Below are 25646 nucleotides of genomic sequence, written 5' to 3'. Positions count from 1 at the left end.
TCATATCAGTCAAAGGGCAATGATGCCTAACAGGTGGGACAAGCTAAGCCATGTGACTGATCTAGCCTGAGGATGTTTCCAAGTGCTGGTGGATGAAAGGCAACTGAGGAGGCCTGGGAGACTCCCTGAGTTGAAGAGACATAGTTAGAAATCTAAAGAGTCCAAGAAAGAGAGTTCCAGAGAAAAGAAAGCTACACAAATAGAACCTGGGAACTTTGTAGAGGATCCCTTAGCTACACAAGTAGAACCTGGGAACTTTGTAGAGGATCCCTTAGAGCATTGCTAACTACTACTTACTACCAGGGAGAGACCCAGCTTAAAAGTTGACAGGGACATTGTTCAGCATTCACCCTGGGTGAGAACAGCACATGGTGTTATCGATTGGAAATGCTTTAGCTCATCCAGCAATGGGCACAGAAGGTTTTTCACTCAGTACTGGCCCTAGAATAAATAAGTACTGTCCCAGGCATGAGTAACTAAGTCACAGGAGCATTACTTAATATTAGCTGCCAATCACTGGAAAAAGAAGCTTCTCTGATGAGGGTGGGGAGCTGCATTAATCTATGGGTATGAGATGAAGGCAATTTGATATTATGTCCATGTAGCAAAATAATAATAGCAGATTCTCATCTAGGGCTTATGATCTCGCCAACATGGGTTCTTGGTCATGTTTACAGTGCTAGGTATGAGTTCTGTCCTACTGAGTAGGCTGGAAACTCAATCAGAAAGTAGTTGGTTACCTCCACAATATCTGTGCCTTTATTGTACCTACAAGCTTATCTCAAATGTGCTGTCTCTATCTCACCCCTCCCCTCAAGGCTCAGGGAACACTGCAGAAGAGAGGGCGGAAAGACTGGAAGAGCAGAGGCTGTGAAGTACTACTGGATATAAGTACTGTTGCTGTCACAAACTCACAGCAGGGGTGGCTGCCTGCCTAAGACTTGCACAAAATCAAACCAGTCAACATTCCAGCATGGCTGGGGGAGGAACTCATGAGGCCCCACCTCTAACTGATATCTGCCAGGGGAGGGAGAGTCAGCTGTCTTCAGCAGTGTGGCCCTGGTAGGTTGGCCATGCTCCAATGGAGGGCCCTACACCCATGAGCATACAGACAGAACTAATTGGACTCAGTGGGTTATAGAAAGCAGGGAGGATAATGAGGTGTTGAGAGATGGGCTGTGGTAATGGGGATCTGGGAGTCCGGGGCAGTGAGGGGTAGACATGATGAAAATACATGGTGCACATGTATGAAATTCTCCAAGCGTAAAATTTAGAAGTATTTTTCAGAAAAGCAATACTCAAACTAATGTAGTAACAACTACATTTCTGAACAAGGCAAGAAGACCCATAAGAACACAGAAAGGCTTGGCAGCCACCAAAGTAAACTTGTGGTGCTGACACAGAATCCAAGATCAAATGGGAAGATGATCCGTAAAGGGAATAATCAACTAGTCACAACCACACGGAACTGACATGTATGCTGGGATCAGTATCCTTGCTAATCTCACTATGATGACGACATTTTTTGTGTTCAAGGAGTTAAACAGAGTTAAAAGACCTGGGCTAGACTTTTAGGAGCAAAAGCACTAAAGTGAGAGTTGAAAAACATATCAGATGTAACTGACTGAAGAGTGGACTTGGAGAGAAAAACAATAAACTTGAAGATTGTAATAACTAATCCTGATTGTGAACCTAATTAGGTTAAAAAATGTCTAGAAGACTAGTGTGTCTTCCAAGGTATTTTCAGAAAATATTAAACTTGGTGATTCTGACCTAAACAAATGGTTTAATCCATTGACAGATCCAAAATCTGATGAGACCACTGGGAGATGAATGAAGCCTGGAGGGTGGGGTCTCATTTGAAGACATGAGTGTCTAAGCAAGGGCATTTGAAAGCTATGGCTTGGTCATGTCCCCTTCTTGCTACTGGCTGCTATGTAGTGAACAGCTGCCTCATTCACACACTCCTGTTATCATGGTGGTCATTCTTCTCTTAAAGTCCAAGAGGTCATGAATGGAGCACTCTGAAACCAGGAACCAAGAGAAGTCATACAGACTTACATTGAGTTGTTTGTGTCACATATTTTATTGTAGTGATGGATAACTGACAGGCAAAACAGCTTATTGAGAGAATCTATTCAAAATAAAATATAGAAAAAAATGTAAATGCTGACAGCACCAGTAAGATAGGAGACAACTGTTAAGAACAAATATGTCCAAGCTTCCTGAATTAATTTACAAGTCTAATCTTACTCAGTCCAATTCATAAGGAGCTTTTCTGATAACTTCGTAAACTAATTTGTGAAAAGGTATGACTTGTCCAGAAAACTGTGTAAAAGAAATACAATGAACAAGAAGCCACTGATAAACCTAGCCCATATTTAAATATACTCAGAGGGCAGTGATGACAACAGTGAGGCAGGCACTCACTTTGTGACACAGATCCCAGGACCAGTCCCAGGAAATACTATTCAGTATCCATCTGGCTGTAATGCTATTGAGAATGAAGAATAAGAAGAAGAGGTTCTTTGCTCTGGCTCAGGGACTAATGGACTTCATGGTATCAGTGATGCTGGCGGGGTGGGGAGGCAAGTGATTTCGGGGTACATTCAGTCAAACTGTGAACCCCAAGTTTGCATTTGCATTAATTGAATAGAATTAACCTTGGATCAGGAGGCTGCACTAGCAACTAGTTGACAGAAAGCAATCGTAGATCCCCAGAGGGCTTCTGGGAGAGATAGAGAGACACAGGTCGTAGTAGAGTGGGGTTTTGAGTGGCACAGGTTTTTCTGGTTTGGAGAAGCAGAAGCATGGGTCTTCCATGGATGCCAACAAAGAGAGAGATTTAGCTATTTGCTACTCAGCCTCTCTGAGCTTGGAGGTTTTCACCCCAGCCTTTGAATCTCAAGTCTTATTCATAATTAGAATGATAGAGATTTAGTTACAGGAGTTCTTTCCTGCCAGCCTGGTCCTGGAGCCGTGTCAGCCCCAAATGAACACACAAGACTTATATTAACTATAATACTATTGACTGTTGGCTTGAGCTTCTTATTGGCTAGCTCTGTCTTAATTATCAACCCATTTCTATTAATCTAAGTATTTCCATGTGGCCTTCTCTTACCGGAGAAAAAGTCTGGCTCTGTTACTCCTCTCAAGTCCTACTTGGTGACTGATTCTGCCTACATTTCCCAGAATCCTCCTCATCTCCTAGTCCCACCTATCTTGCTGCCCTATTGGCCAACAGTGTTTTATTCATCAACCAATAAGATAAACATATACAGAAGGACAACCCCATCAAGCTAAAGCACCTCTAGTGGCAGTGACAGTGCAGGTTCCTGTGGGAGCAGAATTTCCACCAGGCTTCCACCTGAGTAGCCAGGACCCCCACTAGAGAATCAGGCTGATGACTTTGGAGTTTCAATTGGTGGTTGAAATAGCAGTAGATTAAGGTGCAGCCTGTGTACCGAAGTTAAAACAACTGTTTTCCTATAACTTTCTTCTTGAACTGCTAGTGGAAGGTAAAAATGCCTTGAGCACAACACGGTAAGTTTTTAAGACATTGGACACCAGCAGTTAATAATTAACTGTCATTTGACGTTGGGTGTCATACACAGAAGCAGTGTCCATGGATGGGAAAGGGAAAAGCACATTCCTACCATTATGCTCCAAGCTCTGATTCTGTCTTACGTTAAGATTAACTGAAGAGCAAATGCATAAAGAAAGCAAATAAAATGTAAATCCTTTGGTCTCCCTTTTTGCCATCAAATCTTATACAATGTCTTGAAGCAGCCTGTAAGCTGCTTATTGGTGTAAAGGCAAAAATACACACAATGTTGGAAAGAGCCTAGAGAAACTTGGGTCCCATAGAAATGATGTGTGCTCCTGGATGGAAGGGAAACTGCTCTATTGAAAGCAACATCACTGCCCTTGTTAGCTTTAACTGTCAACCTGGCACAGGCCAGGTTGAGAGGAAAGCTTCCATTGCAGAATTGCCTGGTTGGCCCAAGGGCATGTCTGGAGTGTTGTCTTGATTAATAACTGATGCAGAAGGGCCAGGCTCACTGTGGGCAGCACCATCCCTAGGAAAGTGGTGCTAGGCTGTATAAGGAAGCTTGTGAAACATGATCCAGAGAGTACCTAGCAAGCAACAAGCATGGTTTCAGATTCACCTTCTTGCCCTGATTTCCCTCAATGATAGATTGGAACCTGCAAGTGGAGACCAAACAACCCCTTCCTTCCCCAGTTGTTTTTGGTCAGAGTGTTTTATCACAGCAACAGAAAGCAAACTAGGACAACCCTAGACCTCTATCGTTCCTCTAAACATTTTAAAGCAAGTCTAAGAGGAACTGATGTCCATGCATTGAGGTAGACCTCTGCACTGGCCAGTGCTGATTGCCATCCATTAACTGTCATGCCCATTTCACGCGCCTCTGCTCAAAGTTGAAAAAGCTGCTATCGTCTTAAAAAATGGTTTTTCCATGCCTGGAAAAAAAACAAAACAAAACTGCCGTGCTCTGGGCACTGATTGAGTCTCTGACCCTTGGCTGGCCACTTGCTTTTGCTGAGTTGGGAAGGCGGCTCCGACACCAGTGTGACTGGCCACTTTCTGTACCTGCTGCCAAGTGCAAAGTGCCCTGCCACTGATGTGGCAAGACCTGAGTAGAGCCAGGGGTAGAAACAGTTTTGTTGTTTTTCTCAGGAACTTTTGTCCTGAAATGATACGATTGGGAGTCATTCTTCACTGACTGAATAGGAATTTGCTGGGTTTTCTGCAGAGCAAGCCTGGAAATGTTTGATTAAACTGTGGGGACAAACCTGACTTAAAAACAACACAAACGGAAACCCCACTCTTCTATGATACAGCACACATGGGCCACATCCTTCTGGGAACAGTCCTGAAGGACGCAGAGCTCGGCTCCCTAAGGGCTGATTGCTGAGAGAACACTCTAGTGCCGAAGAAATACAGCATGGAGATAAGGGTGGCCAGTTTCCCTGCAGGCAGAAGCACATAGAGGCCAGACTTGTAATGGCCACTCCTGATCGAGATAGTCTTAAAAATGAAATTCAGGTTTATAACCCCAAATCTGGTGATACAGATGAGCATCCATGATGTGCACTTCGCCAAAAATAATAGCCCCAGTGGGTCAGGAACAAAGGAATTTTCTCAGAATGCTTAAAACACACCACAGAACCACAGTGTACATTTCCGCCACAAAACAAAACAAAAATACTGACTCAGCGCCAAGCACGCCACAGTGTGACCACGTCAGAACCAAGCAAATTTACCTTGTTCATATTTTTTTTTACTTAATTTGCATGTGTGCCTGTCATGCATGGGTGTGTGAATGCATCTGTTTGTGGAAGCCACAGGTTGGCATTAGTTGTCATCCTCTGTTGTTCTCTAGCTTATGCACTGAAGCAAGGGATCTCACAGAACCCCTAGCTTTTGGATTCAGCTTGTCTTCCTAGTCAGTTTGTTTCAGGGATGCCCTGTGTCGCCAGCTCCTGCACACTAGGATTATAGGCAGACTGCCATGAACCCTGGCGCTGCTATGAGTCCTGAGGATCTGAACTCGGGCCTTCATGTTTATACTTCGAGCATCCACCGAGTCATGTTTCTAGAGCCTCTTTTTTTTTTTTTTTTTTTTTGAGACAAGAGCTCACTGTGTAGCCCCGGCTAGCCTGAAAGCTGCCATCCAGCTGCTTCAGGATCCTGATTATTGTGTGCCTGGCTTTTCTTCCTTCTCTGTCAGCCTCAGTGACTGTCCCATTTAAAGTTGCTGACAAACATGAACTGAAGTCTGTGTTGCTGTGCTCGGATGTTTTTATTCCCTTTTCATCATAAAATTTTTTATGTGTTGCATTAAGGAAACAAGTGAGATGTAGAATTGCCCAGATGTTTTTTTTTTCATATTTTCCTATGTGTGTGTACTAAGTCTGACTTGCTTATGTCTCTCAGTGAGATCAGCTTTTCTTGCTTTTTTTGTTCAGAAATCTACATATGTTTCTCAGATGTGTGCTTGGTATTCATTTAGATTTTTCTTCTGAGTTTTGTGGTTTTTCTTCCACATAAGTCGTGAATTGTGAGGTTGTGGCTTAGCAGTTAAGTGCACTTGAAGTTCTTGCAGAGGACCTGGGTTCAGTTCTCAGCACCCACATGGTGGTTTATAACCATCTGTAACTCCAGTTCCAGGAGACCTGATGCCCTCTTCTGACCTCCATGTGAAGCAGGTATGTACATGATACACATGAAAAATACTTCTAGAAAAGTAAAAGCATATACTTTCAAAAGAGAAAATACAAATGAAAAAAAACATTTAAGATCTTTTCTAAAGACTGCATAAGAAAGGCTGTGATGAAAATGAGTATTTCTATTCATCATGCAATAGGAGTGTAGCCTTCTTGGAGAACAGTATGATTATATATAGCCATTGTCTATAAAGTGGTCAGTTTTCTTTAACACAATTAATTTAAAATAATTTATTTATAAAGAAAAATCCTAAATGCAGGCAAAGATTTTATGTGGGAATAGTTCATTTTAGTATTATTTATTAAAATATCAGGTAAAAATTTGAGGCTAGTGCTGGAGAAATAGATCAGTGGTTAAGAGCACTTTCTGCTTGGTAAAGGACCTGAGTTTTGTTCCCAGCACCCACATGGCAGCTCACATCTCTAACCCCTGTTTCGGAGGATCTGATGCCCTCCTCTGATCTCCATGGACATTGCACACAAGCAGTGAATTTACATTCATTCACATGGAAATAAAAATAAATAACAAATCTTTTTTGAAAGTTAAGGTAATGGTTTAGCAATTCAAGGAGCCTTCACCAATTAATATGTGATAGGAGTAGCTGGATGACATAATGAAAACTGGTTATATACAGCAATTGCTTATAAAATGAGTATTTTTCTTTAGCATAATTAATTTCAAACCTGTTAAATGAGGAAAATATGCAGAAAGTGATGAAAAATATATTTGTGTGCGCGTGTGCGTGTGTGTGGGGGGGTGCGTGCGTGCGTGCGGGGTGTGTGTGTGTATGTGTGTGTGTGTGTGTGTGTGTGTGTGTGGTATATGTGTTACTGAGGATTGAACCAGAGTCCTGTGCATACGAAACAGTCACTTTACCACTGAACTACATCACTACCCCTGAATGAACCTTTTAAAGGACAAATATTGGGTTTAAAAAAAGAAATTTCCAAATTTCTAGGCAATTTTTTTCAAACTGTCACAAGTTGGCAATGACGATAAAAAGTGTTCTGTTGTAGTCCTTTGGCATATTTTTATGACATCTAATACATATAGTACAAAATGTGTTGTTTGATTGCTAAGTCACTGTTAAGGCTTTTCTGGACAATAGCAAGCTGCTTATAATGTAATAGACAGTTACACATGGAGAGCAGAACCCAGAGAGCCCAGTAATGGGTAGAAGAGGTGAGTGACAGTCCCCTCTCATCACATCTGAGAGCAGTGAAGCAGACAGGCTTGTCTGTCACCCCCACTCTCAGCACTGCAGTCAATAATCTGTGCACCACACAGGGGTGCAGGAGTCTTATGTGGGAACACTTGATGGTGGGACACTTTAGCACAAAGGTTTGGGGAACAGTCAAATGATTCAGTATAAGAACTGACTGTATTTGCATCAACAGGAGTGGCACTAAGGAATATGGATTAGCTCCAGCCCAACGTAAAGAACAACCCAGGAAATAGTGTGCAGTGCAGGCTGTGCGGGCTGAATAGTGGGAGGCGGGGAAGTAGGGGGTAGCAGACAAGAGTGGCACCAATTGAGCTCCAATTTAAGGTAACAGATGATAGTTGCATCCTGTGTCATCCACATCTATAGTCCTTCATACTCATCGCATTATCAAGAGTGAGCACAGACAACAGAAAGGAATGGAGTGGGGCTCACAGAGAACTCTCTAAGTCTAGGACCAGCAATGCTGGCCCTAATTCAGGTGAAGGTCCCCACTTACTATATACATCAACCTCATGGTGACCACCTCATGTGCCAACCTTCCTGTGCAGGCCAAAGTGATGGAGATTACTGACAGTCAGGGTACCACACAGCCAGGTAAGCCAGTGTCACGGGCTATGCATGGCTGGAGATTACAGACCATCACACTGCAGAACTCCCTCTCCAGACAGCCTTGAGAGGACAAGGAAAACCAGGGTGATGAAGCCTCGGGTTAGCATCCCAGAGACATAGCTACCTGCAGCTTCGATCCCTGGAGCAAAGGTGACAGAAACAGCTGCCCTGCCAGCTATGGGCTTATCCACTCCCAACGATGAAGAGAGCAAGACAGAGAAAAGAGCCAGTTACCATCTCTACCGTCGTCTACCAAGAAGAAAACAGGCAAACCCAGGATGAGGAAAGAATGGACTAAGAGACAGGGCTGGTCTTCCGTCTGCTGACAGATAACCAAAACTGCCCACTCTGTTGATGCACTGTGGGTTTTTTATTATAATCATTTTTACTTAAAGATGTTTATTCTTGGACATAATATAATAAGGCTTTGTTTTTCTCAACATGCCTTTGTATATTGTTTCTGAAATGGTCAAACTGAGTTTTTTTTTAAAGTAATTTCATTTTTAATCTTTAATGAAAGTTTAGAAGGGCTTTTGTTTTTATATTTTTAGCCTACTAACTTCAAATACCTGTTAATAAGGATGTTAATTGGGAAGTTTTTAATTGGGAAGTTTTAAAACTAAGTATGCATTTTTGGCTGTGCAGGGGTGACCTTAGACTCAGCATTGTTTAAGGATTATCTCTAGTTGAAAAGTTGAAAAATGGGTCAATCCTTTTAATTTTGCTGCTTGAAATGTGAGCCTTAAATTTTTATACATTCCCCAGGGGAAAACCTGAAACTTGGAGAAGCAGAATCATTTAAGCAAAGTTCTACAGAGTTGACAGAATCAGACTTCCTTGGGTTTGGAAGAGCTGACACCTCCCCCTAGTACTTCCTCCTAGAGGAGGTACTGTGCTTAGAGAAGCAGGAGGGCTTGGCTTTCAGCTTCATTGTTCCCTCATTAATGGCTGGCAAACATCCTCTGCATGGAATGATATCATTCTAAAACCTAACTTAGAAAATTAACTACATCTATCTACCTATCTATCTATCTATCTATCTATCTATCTATCTATCTATCTATCTACCTACCTAGTGTGGAGGGGTTTGAAAGAGTGTATAGGCCATAGTGTGTGTGTGTGTGTGTGTGTGTGTGTGTGTGTGTGTGTGTGTGTGTGTGTGCATGTTGGAGGAGGACAACTTATGGGAATTGGTTTTCTCTTCGTAACATATGGGTGGAGGGGATCAAACTCAGGTTGTCAGTGCAGCTAACACCTTTATCTCCTGAGATATCTCACTTCCCTAGTTCTTAAATATTAGAATGATTATAGAAAAAACAGGAATATTAAAAAGAAAATAAATAGTTGGATGGTGGTGATGCATGCCTTTAATCTGAGCACTTGGTAGGCAGACGCAAGTGGATCTCTGTGAGTTTGAGGCCAGTCTGGTCTACAGAGTAAGTTATAGGACAGCCAAGGGCTAAAGAGAGAAACACTTTCTCAAAAAGAAGAAAGAAGGAAGGAAGGAAGGAAGGAAGGAAGTAAGGAAGGAAGGATGGAAGGAAGGGAGGAAAAAAGAAAGGAAAAAGAAAGAAAAGAAAGAAAAGAAAAACAAAGGGGAAAAAGAAATGAAATAAGCTATATGCCCAGTAGTCAGGGGTAGGTTCAATTAGTGTACGTGAAGATTGTTGGCACTATAACTTTGGATTACCAACTAGGGACTGGGTAGGTGTCACCAGTGAGTACAGAGGCCAGCGGTCAGCTAGGAGCACTGGAGACAGGTGACTTGGGAGAGTCAGAAACTCATGTAAGTAAGACTGCCATGATCTGATCCATTCAGATATGCTTAGTCATAGAAATGTACGCCAAATATCACCAGACCTTTATATTTAAAAATTTATTTGGAAATAATTTCAAATTCATAAAAATTTATAAAAATCAGTGTAAAAGAACATCTATGCTCCTTACCCATCTTCTCATATTGCTTATACTGGAGTCTGTTGGAGTCCCCTGCCCCAATAGTCACACATATACACAATCTTTTAATGAACCATGTACATCATGGCTCTTCACCCCTGAGTCCTCTGCTGTGTGTTTCCTTTGAGTAGAAACCTGAAACATGACTATTTTGAACTTGGAAAATCATAGATGAAAAAAAGAAAAATATGCAGTGGTTCACAAGGAGGACACTCAATCAGCCACCCCCAAACAGAGCTTGTTACACCGATTAGCTTGAGAAACACAGTACTATCCATTTTGTTGCTTCAGTAATGTTTTTACTGAAGTACTGTTTGTATTTCTGATATATGTAATTTTATGTATAAACTAGATCTAGGTAGCAAACCACAGATATATATGTTATAAAATATGCTGAACACAGATACCGCACACAAGGTTTCCAACCCATACGCCAAGGAAGCACTTCCCATCCCCCAGGGCATGTGCCTCCTTTCCTCACAGGTCACATTTTCACACTGTGGGAGAGAAACAGGCAGGACGGCTGCCATCTCTACAGCTAAGGACAGGTCCTGCTCCTGCACGGTGTCCCTCACTCTCAGAATACACCATTTATCTCCTTCACACTTCTTATCTCCTCCTAAAGGACCTGAAATTATCTTTTCCTGGTTCAATATCTTGATTCCTCACCCCTGCCACAACACAAGCTTCTTGAGAGCCAGGGTTTTGCCTGAGTTGTTTACTTCTAATTTTCCAGAACCTAGGACAGAGCATTATGTAGTAGGTACTCATAAAATACTTACTAGTGAGTGGGCCTAAGCTTAGTTCTATAGACTGTACAGTGTCTCCAGGCTCCTATCCCATGCTTTCCTTTCCATTGAGTCCTCCATTTTTCTAGATGGCAATAGGGTAGAAGCCTGGACATCCTGCAGGAGGCCAGCCATGCTCTATCCTGCACCAAGAAAATCTTCTCAGCCTTAAAGACCTTCTACAGGAGAATCCTGTCCTTTGTATAAAACACAGAACCAAAATCCCAAATGTAATATTTAAAAATACACGTAATGACAATATCTGAAAGGCATTTCATTTCTTTTTATAAGGGGGTGGTCATGTATGTCTCAGCTGAACTGTCATCTTACAAAGGGAAATGATTATTCTCCATTAACCATATTAATTTGCTGGCAGAGAGTGGGGAGAGACATGCAGGTACCTGATGGTTCTCCACACATCGAAGCCATCCAGAGGCTTGGTCCCATAGGTGCTTCCGCCAGCCAGATTCACCAGTGTCGGGAGCCAATCCGAGATGTGGATGAGCTCCCGGCTCTTCACGCCTTTTTGTTTCAGCAAGGGGCTTGCCACAAAGCCCACTCCACGGATGCCTCCTTCCCACAGGGTCCATTTCCTTCCTCGAAGCGGCCAGTTGTTGCCCCCAGACAGAGTCTGCCCACCATTGTCTGAAACACAGATAAGCCTGGGCATGAGTGCACTAAAGATATCAAAATGGAGTCACTTGTGTCAAGTCCTAATAGACAAAAAAACATAATCGGTGCAGCTGAGGCTATGAAGGAGGGGACGCTCATACACACATGCCACACATGATGAGAACAAGCTCAGGACCACAGTCTTGGGGGTGGGGCAAGGTTATTGTGACCTTACACAAGAATACTCCCGAAAAAACATCCATCCAGTAAATGTCAGCCTTGGACTGGTTCTGTTCCTGTTACTCATCTCGGTAGCCAAGGACTGTTGCTTCAAAATAACTTATGAAAAATCCCTCAGTTTTCCTTTAAAAACATCCCAGGTGCCAACCTCTTTAAAAGTGCCCAGAGTTAGCAAGAAAACATGTGCCCATTGCAAAGCTCCCTGTGCTCATAGAAACTCATTACCTTTGAGACTCTCTGGTAGTTAGGGGGGAAAGGACAATGCTACCTCTCTTACCTTTGAGACTCTCTGGTAGTTGGGGGGGGGGAAGGACAATGCTACCTCTCTTTTTAAAAAGTTAATTATGTGTCTGTATATTCAGTATGTGTGTGTGTGTGTGTGTGTGTGTGTGTGTGTGTGTGTATGTGTGTGTGTTTATGTGTGTAAAATTCAGGTGTCTGTGGAAGCAAGAAGAGAGTGTCAGATGTCTGGAGCTGAGGTTATGGATGCTGTGAGCCATGCTGTGTGGGTGCTGTGAACCTAACTAAGTCTTCTGCAGAACAGTACACATTCTTAAGGGCTGAGCTATTGCTCCAGGCGTTAATTCTTTTATTATTCCTGACCCATCTTTCCAAGTGGTAGAAAGGGTTCCAAGGACTTTGCCTAAGGGTGGGGAGGAGTGGCCCAGTGGCCCAATCACTAAAAAGTGAATCAGAGTATATTTTCCAGCTCTTAAAAGTACATTCAAGACTAGGAGGCTCACTGTAACCATTTAACTGTTGTTAAATGGCTCTTGAAGAACAGCGGGGGAAACTCTTCCCCTCCCTCTGTTCTCCATTCCTTTCCCACTGGACATTGTCCTCCATCCAGGACCAGACAAAGCCTGTTTTGATGACACTTATCTGATAAAGCCCTTTCATCCTCTATGAGTTCTGCAGTGTGGAAACTGCCTAGGCAAAGCCGTGTTTGAATTTTACATGCAGTGGACAACAATGTACAGCACAGGAACATGAGAGCTGGCGTTCACCCGGTTCATGGAAAGAAAACTCAGGCTAGTGACTCAATGCTCGTCAGAGGAGGACAGCAAACCTTTTAAAATCTGTACTGGAGCACCAGACATGGTGGTCCATGCCTTTAACCCCAGCACTCTGGAGTCAGAGGCAGACCGGTCTGCAGAGGTAGTTCCAGGATAGTCGAGGCTACACAGAGAAACCCTGTCTTGAAAAAAGAAAGGAAGAAAGGAAAAGAGAGAGAGAGAGAGAGAGAGAGAGAGAAGAGAGAGAGAGAGAAAGAGAAGAATGAAAAGAAGAAAGAGAAACGAAAAGAAGACAAAAGAAGAGAAGGGTTCAATCATGAAAGAAAAACTTGTAACACTGAAGCTGGTATCTCAATTATCAATCATCTTTCTGGTGCTCTGAGCCCTTTCTTATGTGTGACAGTCACACTTTCTCCAAGCCTGCAAACAGCACAGTTAAGTGGGAAAGTGAAACATTCCCTCCCTTTACAGGATGGCAAGTTGAAGGAAGCTCCACTGCGTGCCATACAAGGAAGAGAAGATTTTACTCCAAGATGACAGAGGTATGAAGGACATTGGTGAAAACAAGGTAGAAGTGATAAAAATGACAGACACTGGGTATCTTATGAGCCAGGCAAGGGCTCAAAGTTAAGCACTGAGTTTGAACTATAGAAAAAGCAGTGATATTTCTTGTACATCATATTTGTAGAATCATATTAGTTTCCAAGGTATCCAGGGGCTAAGGTGATTTTATATACATATTTAAATAACCTTTATTTGCATGCATATGATGCTTAAACATTGCTTTTAAAAAAACACTATTGTCCAAATGAACCTCAGGAGGTTGGGTTATGGTAGACTTAGCCCTTGGACTGTTCCACACAGTCTTCTTTTACCCTGGAGGAATGGCCCAAGACATCCAGTAAATACCTGAAACCCAGGTAATCACACTCTGGTTTTTCCTACACACACCTATATTTCTTTTAATTGTGATTTTTTATGTGTATGGGTGTTTTGCATGTATATTTGTCCGTTGCAACATGCACACCTGATCTGGAACTTCTGGAATTAGAGTTACAGTCCACTGTGAGCTACCATGAAACCTAGGTCCTTTGGAAGAGCAAGCAGTCAGTGCTCTTAACTGCTGAGCCATATCTCCAGCCCCATAAAGTAACAATTTATAAGTTAGGCACATTAAGTATCAATCAGTAACAATAACAGAATGATAAATCAGTAACAATAAAACAGAATGATGATAACATATTGTTACAAAAGTTATATAAAAAGGGCACAGGGCACATGCATACTGTCCCAGCTGAGGAAGCAGGATGCTTTTCAGCCCAGGAGTCTGAGACCCACCTGAACAATACAGAAAGACCCAATCTAAAAAGCAAAAGCTACGTGGCTGTGATTTCTCTCTAGCACTATGGTACCACACTATGTGTTGCATGAACAAATGATTAAGGCACTGGAAGGATGGTAGAGTTCACTACACTAGACATCTAATGCAGAAGAAAGTGCAATTTAAAACTCGGAGTTTATTTATTTTGGAATTTTCCACCTACTATTTCAGTGGACCACAGTGGACTAGAACAGTAGAAGGCTGAGCAGTAAATACAGGGGACTGTGTCTAAGGAAGCAAGAACTCAAAAGCTAGCAAGCATTAACTCCACATCAGGCACCATTTGGATTTCACAGGATCTTAAGGTCTACAGTGGGACAGAGACATAACTGATAGCTAACACCAGCTGCTCACTTGCGGGGTGACCAGGGACAACATGCTACCTCAGTTTCTTCATCTTTCCTGTTTTAGAGTAAAATGGCATCACTTATGATTTCTTTTGTCAGAGCTCCTAATGGCACCTGAATGTTAATAAATAGTAGTGGCTGCCATTGCTCTTCATGCTCACAATCACTCCAACCGTCTGATTATAACAGTCTTGTTATCTGAAGAGGAGGAGGACTGAAAACAGTTGAGAATGGAAAAGCTAGGACTGCAATGAGGTCTGTCTGATCCCCTGGCCTCTGCCCTACAGCCCCAGGTCTTCCTACTGCAGTGTGGGCTTATTAAAAAAGCTTCATCTTCCCGAGAAAGCCACAAGCACCAGCAAAGAGCGAACACACTCTTCCCATGACACAGCAGGAGGAAAGCCACTTCTGGGGGAAGCCTTTTACTGGTATTGGGGGAAGGTGTTCAAGGCTCCCCTGCCATGGAAGTTTCTCACGAGGTCAGTGACACATACATGTTTGGTTCCTTCTCCTGTTTCATGAACGGGGATGTGGAAGGGTCTTGGGTTAGGTTACAGGAAGAAAACAATTCCTCAGCATGTGCCTGGGTAACAAAGGATCTCAACATTTGATATCAAAGACATACAAGACCCTTTCTTAAAACTCCATTGCATCCTTTTTAAGATTAAAATTAATATGGGTATGTGTGTGTTTTTCTGTGAGTTTATATGTACATGTGTTCAGGTGCCAGAAGAAGGCTTTGGATCCCCTGGAGCTGGGGTTACAAACAGCAGTTGTTAGCTGCGATGAGGATTCCCACAACCAAACCCCAGTCCTCCAAAAAAGCTGTAAAAGCTCTGAACAATGGAGCTATCTCTATGCATCCCATATTGCATTTTCTCCCCACCCAAAACTCAAGGTCCAAGCACTCACACAAGTTTATGAAATATACTCCATGTCACATCGCTTCTGGTATGCACAGTATGAGACTCCTATAGCCAATAGATTCACACTTCAAAGAGGGGACCCTTCATGTGCTCAAAAATGCCCTGGAATGCGGAGAGTGGGGAAAATAGTCTTCAGGGAAGAGTATATCAATTAGTTATCCAATACCAGTGGTCATCCCTGAAACATACATACAAGTAGCACTATACAGACTGAGCAGGTTGTATTTATGTAGTTAGGAACACACACACACACACACACACACACACACCCAACAGAATGAAAAACAGAGGCTCTGAATTTTAAGGAGAGCAAGGAGGGGCATATGGAAGGGTTTGGAGAGAGGAAAGGGAAGGGGGAGATGATGAGCTCAGAAAAGTAGTTTTTTTTTTTTTTTTTTTTTTTTTTTTTTTTTTTTTTTTTAATGCACTAGAAGGGAATGCTCACAACCCAATGCCATGAATGGCTGGGGTAGCACAGATCCTGTTTCCCTCTCGGATCTACACTGCTGTAAACCAAAGTGGTACAGTGCCACAGGCGATGCCCACTGTCTCTTTTCCAAGCAGACACAGTTCTTTGAAATACCAGCTAATTCGTCCCTCGGTTCCACACACTTGTTTGTGCTCCGTGGAACATACTGGATGATAGCAATGGTGGAGATCAGAGGTGGTGGAGCTGAGGGCAGCTGTGTCTGGAATCTGATCCTAGTTCGACAGAGTGAGTCAGAGAGGAAAACACCCTGGGCTGTAAATCGAATCTGGCCACTGCTGCTAGTGCTCGAGTTGAATAGTCTCCACACATCAAGAGGCAAGGTGCCAAGGCAGCAAGGGGACTGTTTCTGCAATTAGCAATAAGCTTGCCTAGCACCAGTTGGCCACATGGCTTCCTCTATGGGTTTCTCCAGACTGTTCTGAGAGGAAGGTGTTGTCAATCAACACATCTGTGACTTCCACCTGCTTCTTCAGCCATAAAGCCAACTGCAGATGTGCCATAGAAGAGGGAAGCTGAGCGCCCCCTGGGGGTGGCACGTCTACACAACAAGAATGCATATGCTCTGATAAAACAGTAGAAAAGGGAGTTCCTATTGTGAAAATTAGTTCAGATAAAGATTTTTACAAGGACTGGGGAAACACCATATTTCAAATATACTTCTAATTTTCCCTCCTAATCCTCTACATGGCCAGAGTTAATTTTCTCTTGTTAAGAATTCATTTTCAAGAGAAAGTGTGGTTTCATTTTCTGACTGACTTATACACAAGCTTCCAAATCAGAATAAGACAACTCCAGCTTCACAGGCTAGAAACTGTGACTTTTTCCCCCAGAGAAATAGCTGCTGTTTTTTTTTCTCGCAACATTTTGGCAGACACAAAACCTAATTATAAAACCTTTGCTGTCTAGAAAGGAACTGTCAAAATAAAACAAATGCTGTCAGATGGAGACTGTAAATCTCACTTTATTATTCATTATCGAATAAAAATAACTGTCAGAAATCATGGAAAAGCATTAGCTAGCCAAAGATCTGAGCAAAAACATTTAAGTCCATGACACTGGCACCTCATCTGCATCCAGCTGATAAAAACTGAAATGGAACCATGACAACACTAACTCTTGGGAGGACCCCTGCCCACACAATCTAGTGGCTTGGCTGTGTGATGTTACCCTGAGACATCACCCTGAATTTCTGTCTTTTGTCCCATGGATGCTTTGGCTCAGGTTTCCCCAAGACCTCCTCCTCCCATAAACCTGAAAAGAAAGAAACCTTCCTCATCCTCTCGGGGACCCAGCCTTCTCTCTACATGGAGCACGCTTGTAGGTGTGAAGAAACACCATTCCACAAAGGGCAAGACTCTTTGTCCCAAAGCTGAACTTACTGGTTGATAGCTAATTCTTTTGTTTTGTTTGTTTTTCTGAGACAAGGTCCCTCTGTGTTGTCCTGGCAGTCCTGGAACACACTCTGTAAGCCAGGCTGGCCTTGAACTCACAGAGATCCACCTACCTCTGTCTCCTGAGTACTGGGATTAAAGGTGTGCACAGCCGCCACCACCACCCGACTGATAGTTTATTCTCTTGGATTTATTTTCTACATTACTCAGATGCAAAGTGGAAAATCAGTCTATGTCTTAGCATTACCTAAAGGTCTAGGGAAATTCAATGATCTCAAGATTCGGAGAAAGTAACCATCAAGCCAGATGCTCAAAAGGTTGACCTTCATCTAACCATGTTCAAGCTTTGCCTGAATTGGACACACACTCAACTCTGCCAAAGATAGATTCAAATTGGCTCTCCAGTTCCTTACCGAGTGCCTTGGGTAAGGCACACCCCTCACTCACCCCTGCTCCTGGAACAAGCAGTTTCATATCACCTAGGTGCTACCAGAGAAGTTTTTGTAAAGCTCCAAACTTCTCAGGCCACATCTACATGTAAAGACCCAGGGGCTTTCCCACCACAGCATAATTCACACTTCAGCCCCACTGACAGAACTCTTTACACATGAGGGAGGCCTCAACCTGTTTTGTGGGCACCCACGCCTACCAAGTCTCTTATGCCTCAATCACCAAATTCTCCCATAGCTAGGATACTCCATGACCTTTGAGGCTAACTTGGTCTTTGTACGAACTGGTTTCCTCATATAAACACACCCCCCTTCTTTTCTGCTGGACTCAAATTTTAAGGCGTGGGGTTAAATGTCAGATCTTTAATGAACCTGCCAGTAGCCCAAACAGCCTTTCTCTATCCTAGGCCACACATGTCTTTCCATCACTCCTGGGGCACGTAACTTTACTGGCTCTTTATGGCTTTTTCTTCCCTAAAACTCTTCTCCTCAGGGCCAAGAAGGAAGCCCTCTTGTTTGTGTTTTGAAGACCTCTAAAAGGACCAGCTAACAGAAAAAGAAACAAACAAATGGCGAAAAGGCCACCGAATCCATATAGTGAGTGAAGGCACTGAAAATCAGTTTTGGATGCTACACAGCTCTCTAAGTCCCTGCCTGGCCATCGTCTGCCTTGACCCTTGGAAGAGGATGCTACTTCAGTCAACAGATGACTGATTAGCAAGTGGAACTCCAGGGCCCCAGTGAGGATATAAGCATCAAACCTACAGATACAGGTCCCACCTGGTACCTCAGTCACACTGAGGGTTAGCAGGCTGCCGAAGAGCACTTTGGAAAGTGCTGGCCTGGAAGGGACTCTCCAGAACATGCCAGAGCAAACCTGTTTTGAGTTCTGCCATTTACCAGGGCCACCCTAGCTTTAGAACATGGCAGCCTATGTATGAAACATACAAACTCTTCTCAAGGGGTAAGTAAGAAAAAGAGACGAGTCCCTTCTTTATTTGCAAGAGGTAACGGGGCCTGTCCAAAGAGATGGAATGAGACAGATGGAGAGCTGGCTCGGTGGGTAACAGCACCTGCTTCTTCTGCAGGGCACCCAGGCTTGGTTCTCTGTATCCATTAAGGCAGCTCACAACTGTCTGTAACCCCAGCTCCAGGGAGACGACACCCTGTTCTGATTTCCGTGGGTATCAACCCCTGCAGCTACAAATAAATCAAAATAAATCCTTTTTTTTTTCTTTAAGGCTGAAACCAGAAGAGCATTCACATAACCATCACAAGTTACATGACAGTCCAGACACAGGGAGCAGGTAGTGCAAGACTTATTCAATTACACGGGTTCTTGAGATGAAGGTCAAGGTCTCTTTTAGTTAGAGACTAATTAACTACACTTTTTTTTCTTTTCTTTGTAGTGCTGGGGGCGGTGGGACTGAGACTGCCCTACAAAGTGTGAGGCAAATGCTCTGTAACTGCACTGTGCCCTCAGCCCAGTGAATTATATTCATAGGGAATGAAGGAACTGAATGATGGCTAGATATGAACAAAAATCCATCTGGCTGTTTTATGACTGTTGTCACTCTTCTCTGCTAACCCTATTGCCACTTTGCTAATTTCACTGAAACACATTCAAGTGACAGGAATGTGAATTCGGGCAGAATACTTAACCTCTGGGTCTGGGAAGCGAAGATAACAAAGCCCACATTAACATAGCATCTGGTACCGAAGCACCATCTAGCAAACATTAGCTGTTTTTGTTAATAGAGTCACGAGAGCTGGTAAATAGTGCAGAGCAGACTACCCGGACATTAAAGACAGCCTAAATTTAGGAACTACACTCTCAGGTTCTGAGCTTATTGCCCTGCTGGGTTACATGCTACACTGTGAGCAGAAGACTGCATTGGATTAGGATGGGTTTTGTTATTATTAGGGAAAACGCCTTTCTGTTTGCATGGGTTTAAAGGAAGTTCATCAGTTAACTGTGGTTTAGAATGGCGTCCTGAGATTCAAATGAAGCATCAGAAACTGAATATTTATCCAGATGTTCATCTGAATATCTGTAGGGCTGTGTGGTGGTTTCGCTACTCAAGGAAGATAAATGCAGTGACCCTGGGCTCCCAGCATACACTTCTCAGCTGTTTTCATCTTGATAAGCCCGAAGCAAAGGGAGGATCCTGCTGAGCAGCTCCCAGAGAATTCTGGGAAGGTGGGAGATTTGGCAGCTATTCAGCAAGTAACTGACCTGGCCACCGAAAGAGCTGAGATAAAGGAAGGTGGATTCCAGGAAAGGCCAAAATCAGGACTGGTGGGATTCAAAAGAAAGACTGCAATAGCGCCACTTCCTCATTTTGCCTCATTGCTTGCAATAGTGAGAGACCACTGAGATTTTATCTTTTCTTTGAAATGTATTGCGGGCAGAACGACACAAAAGTCTGTGGAAAGACTGAAAGCATCTGTTCTCTGAAGGTCATGGTGGGTCTGGGAACCAGAAAAGTGCCTAATTTACTACTCTCTAGTCGGTAGATGACTTTTTTTTTTTTTTTTTTTTTTTTTTAATTTTAAAGCATTGGCATCCACAGATTTGGGAACTCCTTAGATGAAGTTGTAAGTTCAGCACAAAAGGTGTCGAGCCACTTGCCCTTAGGAAGTGCAGATAATTTGGGTTTAATCTTCCTATTCCATATCTACTAGTAAGCTGCACAGAAGGGTCACTCTACCACACTAAGCAAAAGTACTAAATCTTTGTACTGGTCTTTTATAAAAAATGTAAAATCTTTCTCTTTCTTATAGTATGATCTTACAGGAAATAATCACACACACACACACACCCCAGGCAGGCTTCTCTGGAGGCTGTCCTGGAACTAGCTGGTCTCAAACTCATAGAGATTGCCTGCCTCTGCCTCCCAAGTGCTGGGATTAAAGGCATGTGCCACCACCGCTGGAAATACTCAATTTTAAATAAAAAAAAAAAAACAAATTTATAGAGCCCCCAAAATTTTGGGGCCCCTGAGGAGTATTAGAGTTTACTGACAAATCATTTAACTCTCCTCTCAGGCCTAAAAAACATCCTTGATGATTATGTAATTCTCTCTCTTGACAGCTGCTTATCTTTAAGAAAGAATAAACTGATTACCACAGAAGTTCTTGAAGGTTTGGTAAGTTCAGGGCAGCAGAAAGACATTGAAAATCTTATTAACAGATAGAAAAAGGAGACTTGTAGTTTCAGAATAATGAACATATTACCTGCACACGTGGCAAAGAAAATGAAAGCTGAGCTCAGCAAGTTTCAAGGACCGCTAAATCAGAGGAAGCTGGAATATTCCATTTAGGTGAGCATCAGCTATCTTGTTTTTATGTTTCCAAATGAGGAATATAAGTTAAACGTGTCAAAACCTACAGAGATCTTGTTAAATGGTGCTCTCAATGTCAGCATTTTACTGAATCTCTTAGGGTTACTTAGAAAGGTCAATGAGCAGAATTGACCAGTGCCAGTGGTTTCATTTCCCCAGAGCACTTCTCTGAAGCTTTGCCAAATGCTAAAGGATCTCATGGGTGGATGGAGTTCAGTGTCAGGAGAGGCAGGCAAATGTAAAATCTGGCCAGCACCCTTCTCTCTGAAGAACAGAGGGAGGAAACACTCAATGGTAGACGCAAAAATAACTCAATATAAGCCCAAATATGAAGCAGTCCGGTTAAAATTTCAGATATTGAGTGTAAGAAAAAGATTTCTATCAGAATCTGCCCATGACACAGGCTCCAAGGTCAAAAGGAGAAATCCTGAGAGTCTTCACAACACTGGACCAGCACGATGGGCGGGAGATGAGCTCTGGCCACACTAGGAGTCCCAAGCAAGGACAGGAGCCATTGCAGTGAGGATGGCTGGAAAAGGGAAGGTTGTTCTATAAATTTGTTTTTTTTTTTTATTTAAAATTGAGTATTTCCTGAGGCAGGTTGTTCTCTGCGCTCAGCAAGAGGAGTGTGGATAAACAAGGAAGGAAGCAGGAACATGCTAACACCCCCAAACCAGGATGAAACCAAGACCAAACAATCAGTCAAAGCAAAACAAATGTCCCTGAGTAGTCACAACAGGCTCACAAAGTCTGGGCTATTAGACAAAGTCCCTGACAGTTACAATGGGCACATGAAGTCCAGGCTATCAGACAAAGTCCCTGGTAGTCACAATGGGCTCACAAAGTCAGATACAGAGCAGGGCTGAAATGTCTCACACTGATATGGGTGGCGTCCGTCCTCTGAGCAGGCTAGGATCTACAGCAAGAAGCCCGAGGCTGTCTCCACAGAAGAATGCAAGAAAAACCTGAGAGTTCAAGATAAGCCGTGCGCTATGCATGTTTTTCCAACATCAAGTGATCTACTTTCCTGAGATATTAAGGAAACTACTATATGAAACATATTAAAGTAAAATGTTAGAATGATGATCCTTATCATTTAGACAGTGAGAGGCTTAGGGCACAGTGAAGGGTAGTTTAGACAGGAAAAAAAATCATATTTCATGGTCACATCATTGATTCTATCTACATCAATATAAGATAAATCTTCATAGATATTTCTTCCAGAATCATCTTTATATGCACATAAACTCCATGCTGGAATAAAGTGATGTTAGGTTTGAATACCAAAAACGAGCTAAACAGGGTGTCTTTGGCTATTTTTAGCTCCACTGTAATAATGCTTCCAGATAGTAAGGTTTTTCTTGTTCCTTGTAATTCTTGACACCTCAACCCAGGAAGCAGTCAGAGTAGTCAATGCTTGTCCTCTGGGGATGGAGAGTGAGCTGGTGACATCTGGCTGAAGCAGTCATTCAGAGCTAGTTAGCAGAGGAAAGAAAACAACAGAAAAAGCAAGAGAACACAGCTGCATCCCTACAAAGATGCTTTGGTCCCCACCCTGGAAACCTTATCTTAATGTAAAATGACGGTCATAAGAATTGGAGAGTGGAAAGATCTATCTCATATCCCGGAGGAGACTGAGGGTAGATGAGGAAACAGCAAGGTTCTGTATTTTCTGGTGTCAGGTGTAGTATGGTTGCACAGGAGAAGGAAGTCAGACCACATCAGAGATGGGGGTGGGGAGGGTACACGAAAACAACTCAGGTCCACCCATGAATGTCCTTTCTGTCATTGAGAAGCACACAAATGGATGTGGAGGTGGTCCAAAGAGTCTCTGCAATGGGGCGGAGCCAGCATGATCTTGATGGGTGAAATGGGAGGTCTGGCAGGAACAGGAATGTTTCCACTGAGGCTGGCATAGGAGTGAGAGCTGTGGACCAAGCGCTCCCACCTCCTGCCCCAGCTCCAGAGTGTTGGCTTCCTGGAGAGGAGCCAGGAAAATAGACAATAAATTAACTGAGATGAACTTGCTGACTGAAAACAGGTACTGTTTATTTGTTATCACAGACTTTCACTGGCGAGTGACTTATAAAGGCATTGGCTTGGGGTTCTGGGGCTGTGAAGTCCAGACCTATGGTTCTAGGAGACAATGAGGGCCTCTCTCAGTGCGGCATAATCCCATGACAGTAAGCAGGAGGACCAAAGAGATAGAAGAGCGACTTTATAATGAAGTTACTCGTGCAGTAACAGCCTCAACCCACCCATGATCACATCACTTCTTAAAGACCTTGACTTTCAAATACAGGCACAGTGTCAATTAAACTTTGGGAAGGGACATGCAAACCATAACATGAGGTTGCCTCTGCACAACACAACAGGAACCGAGGCAGTCCTGGAGTCACCAATGAGGGAAAAGAAGTTAGACACTGTGTTTCTAAGTCTGAGCACTGAAATCTGTGGTCACTCTAAACATGTCCCATCATTAACAAAGATGCTAAGAGTAATGGAGGGAAATGGTTTTTGCAACAAATGATGCTAGACCTTGGTGAGTAAAACAAAACAAAACAAAACAAAACAAAAAAACCAAGACAATAGCCAAACAAACCTTGGCCAACCCCTACTACATGACATACCTTAAACCCACAGACAGGTATTACAATCCAACAACAAAGAGACAAAGAACACAACTGGAATATGGGCAAAGGATACAAAGACATTTCTCCAAAGAAGGTGTATCAGTGGCCAACAAGCATATAACAAGATGCTTGAATCACTACTCATTAAGCAGACACAAACTAAAACCACAGGCAATACCACCTCATCCTCCATAGTACAGCTACAATAAAAAATCGACCACTTCAGTGTGAAGCAATTAGAACCAATTATACTGCTGCTAGGAATGCAACACTGTATGCCTCCATGGGAGAACATTTAGATGGTTCCTCAGAAGGTTAAACCTAGAGTAAGTTATATATTACTTTTGTGTCGCCATAAAATACAATAAAGTAAAGATTCATGTTGAAAAATGGATGAACCTTGAAAGCATTACACTAAAGAGAAAGTTGGACATAAATGAGCAAATACTGCATGTGTTTTATTTATATGACATGTTCAAAACAGGAAAATCTATACAGAACAAGTAGATAGTGATTGCAGGATTGGGAGGGGCAGGAATGGGAGCAACTGATAATGGGTACAGGATTTCTGTTAGAGCTGATAAAAAGTGTCCCAGAATTAAATAATGACTGTGAATGCCCAACTCTGTGAATATACTAAAGCCCAGTGAACTGCACACTTTTTTAACTTTATGGTATGTGAACTATACCTCAATAAGCAATATTGTGTGATGTCCTAGTTTGGTTTCAGTTGCTGTGGTAAGACACAAACTGAGAAGCAGGAGACAGGACAGGAAAGCAGTCACTGCTCTTCTAGAGGACCTGGGTCAGGGTCTCAGCATCCATGTGGTAGCTCACAGCTGTGACTACAGTTCCTGGTGATCAGATGCCTCCTTCTGACCTCCACAGGTACTGCATGTGTGTGGTCCACCTGTACAAGGTTAGCACTGCTCCCAGTGGGCTGAGCCCTCCCACATCAATCACTAATCAAAAAATGCCCCACAGACTTTTATATTGGCCAATTTGATGGAGGCATTTTCTCAATTGAGGTTTCCTCTTTCCAAATAACCCTACCTTGTATCAAGTTGACACAAAACTAACTGGCATATATAATAAAACAAAGAGGAAAGACTTAACAGTAAAACAAACTCCAAGAAACTCTTAGAGAAAAACAAACAATCAGTGTATTTGAATAGGTCAAGGGTCTCTTAAAACCAAGTCTTTGTCACACTACACTTGCGCATAAAAACTAGTTAGACCCATCATGGTGTGTGAAGCAGGGTGATGATGTGACATCAAAAGGAAAGAGTGCAGTTCTGCTCAGCTGCTGGGTACCCTTGCAATTGAGCAACCATGAATCTTGGGGCAACAGATGAACTCCCCTGAACAGGTATTTCAGAACCATTCTACCAAAACCCCGAGCTCTCGGGACATGGCAGATTCTTTGTTCATGCTTTCACTGGTGTATCATGGCGACTTGGCTTCTTACAAATAAAGCACACATACACAAGTATGTGCACATACCAGCAGGTGTGTTCTGGAACCAGGGAGTCTCTCTTAATTTTACAGACCCTGACTTTGACAACCCCATTTCTCAGTGGAGTCTTCTGGGACAAGCTGATTCTATAAAACATCCATCTGCCACGTGAAACACAAAGTCAGTTCTAGAAAGCTTTCTGCATGTAGCCAGAGACTGCCTCATTGTTTATTCCATTTTTGGCTTCCTGAAAGTTTAAATATGAATCAAGTGGAAAATGACTTCAAAATAGATAAGGGATTACACAAATCTTTCCCATACTTCACACTGCCATGAAAATATCCCTCTCAGACATGAAATGGTGTGCTGGCAGTTTCTTTTTGTTTTAAAATTACAGATGATAAAAATCCAATTATTCCATATGCATTTCTATGAGTTTTGACAGCCACATAACAGCAAAAATACTGAAGAAATGGAGCACCCCAGGACTCCTGGGGGACATCGCCATGCTCAACCCTAGTCTGCCACCACTG

At 42.8% G+C, this 25646-nt stretch overlaps 1 protein-coding gene across 1 annotated transcript in view; it reads right to left on the bottom strand.

Annotated features, from left to right (window-relative positions):
- Arsb (arylsulfatase B) overlaps window positions 1-25646 on the bottom strand; it is a 149282-nt gene that overhangs the window by 66764 nt on the left and 56872 nt on the right. The window contains exon 5 of the mRNA XM_027401718.2: window positions 11230-11473. Within this exon, the coding sequence (XP_027257519.1) occupies window positions 11230-11473 (244 nt within the window). The remainder of the gene's footprint in view (window positions 1-11229; window positions 11474-25646) is intronic.

Source organism: Cricetulus griseus, chromosome 2, assembly GCF_003668045.3.
Source record: "Cricetulus griseus strain 17A/GY chromosome 2, alternate assembly CriGri-PICRH-1.0, whole genome shotgun sequence".
NCBI classification, from domain to species: Eukaryota; Metazoa; Chordata; class Mammalia; order Rodentia; family Cricetidae; genus Cricetulus; species Cricetulus griseus.
This window is presented reverse-complemented; position numbering and strand designations above follow the sequence as displayed.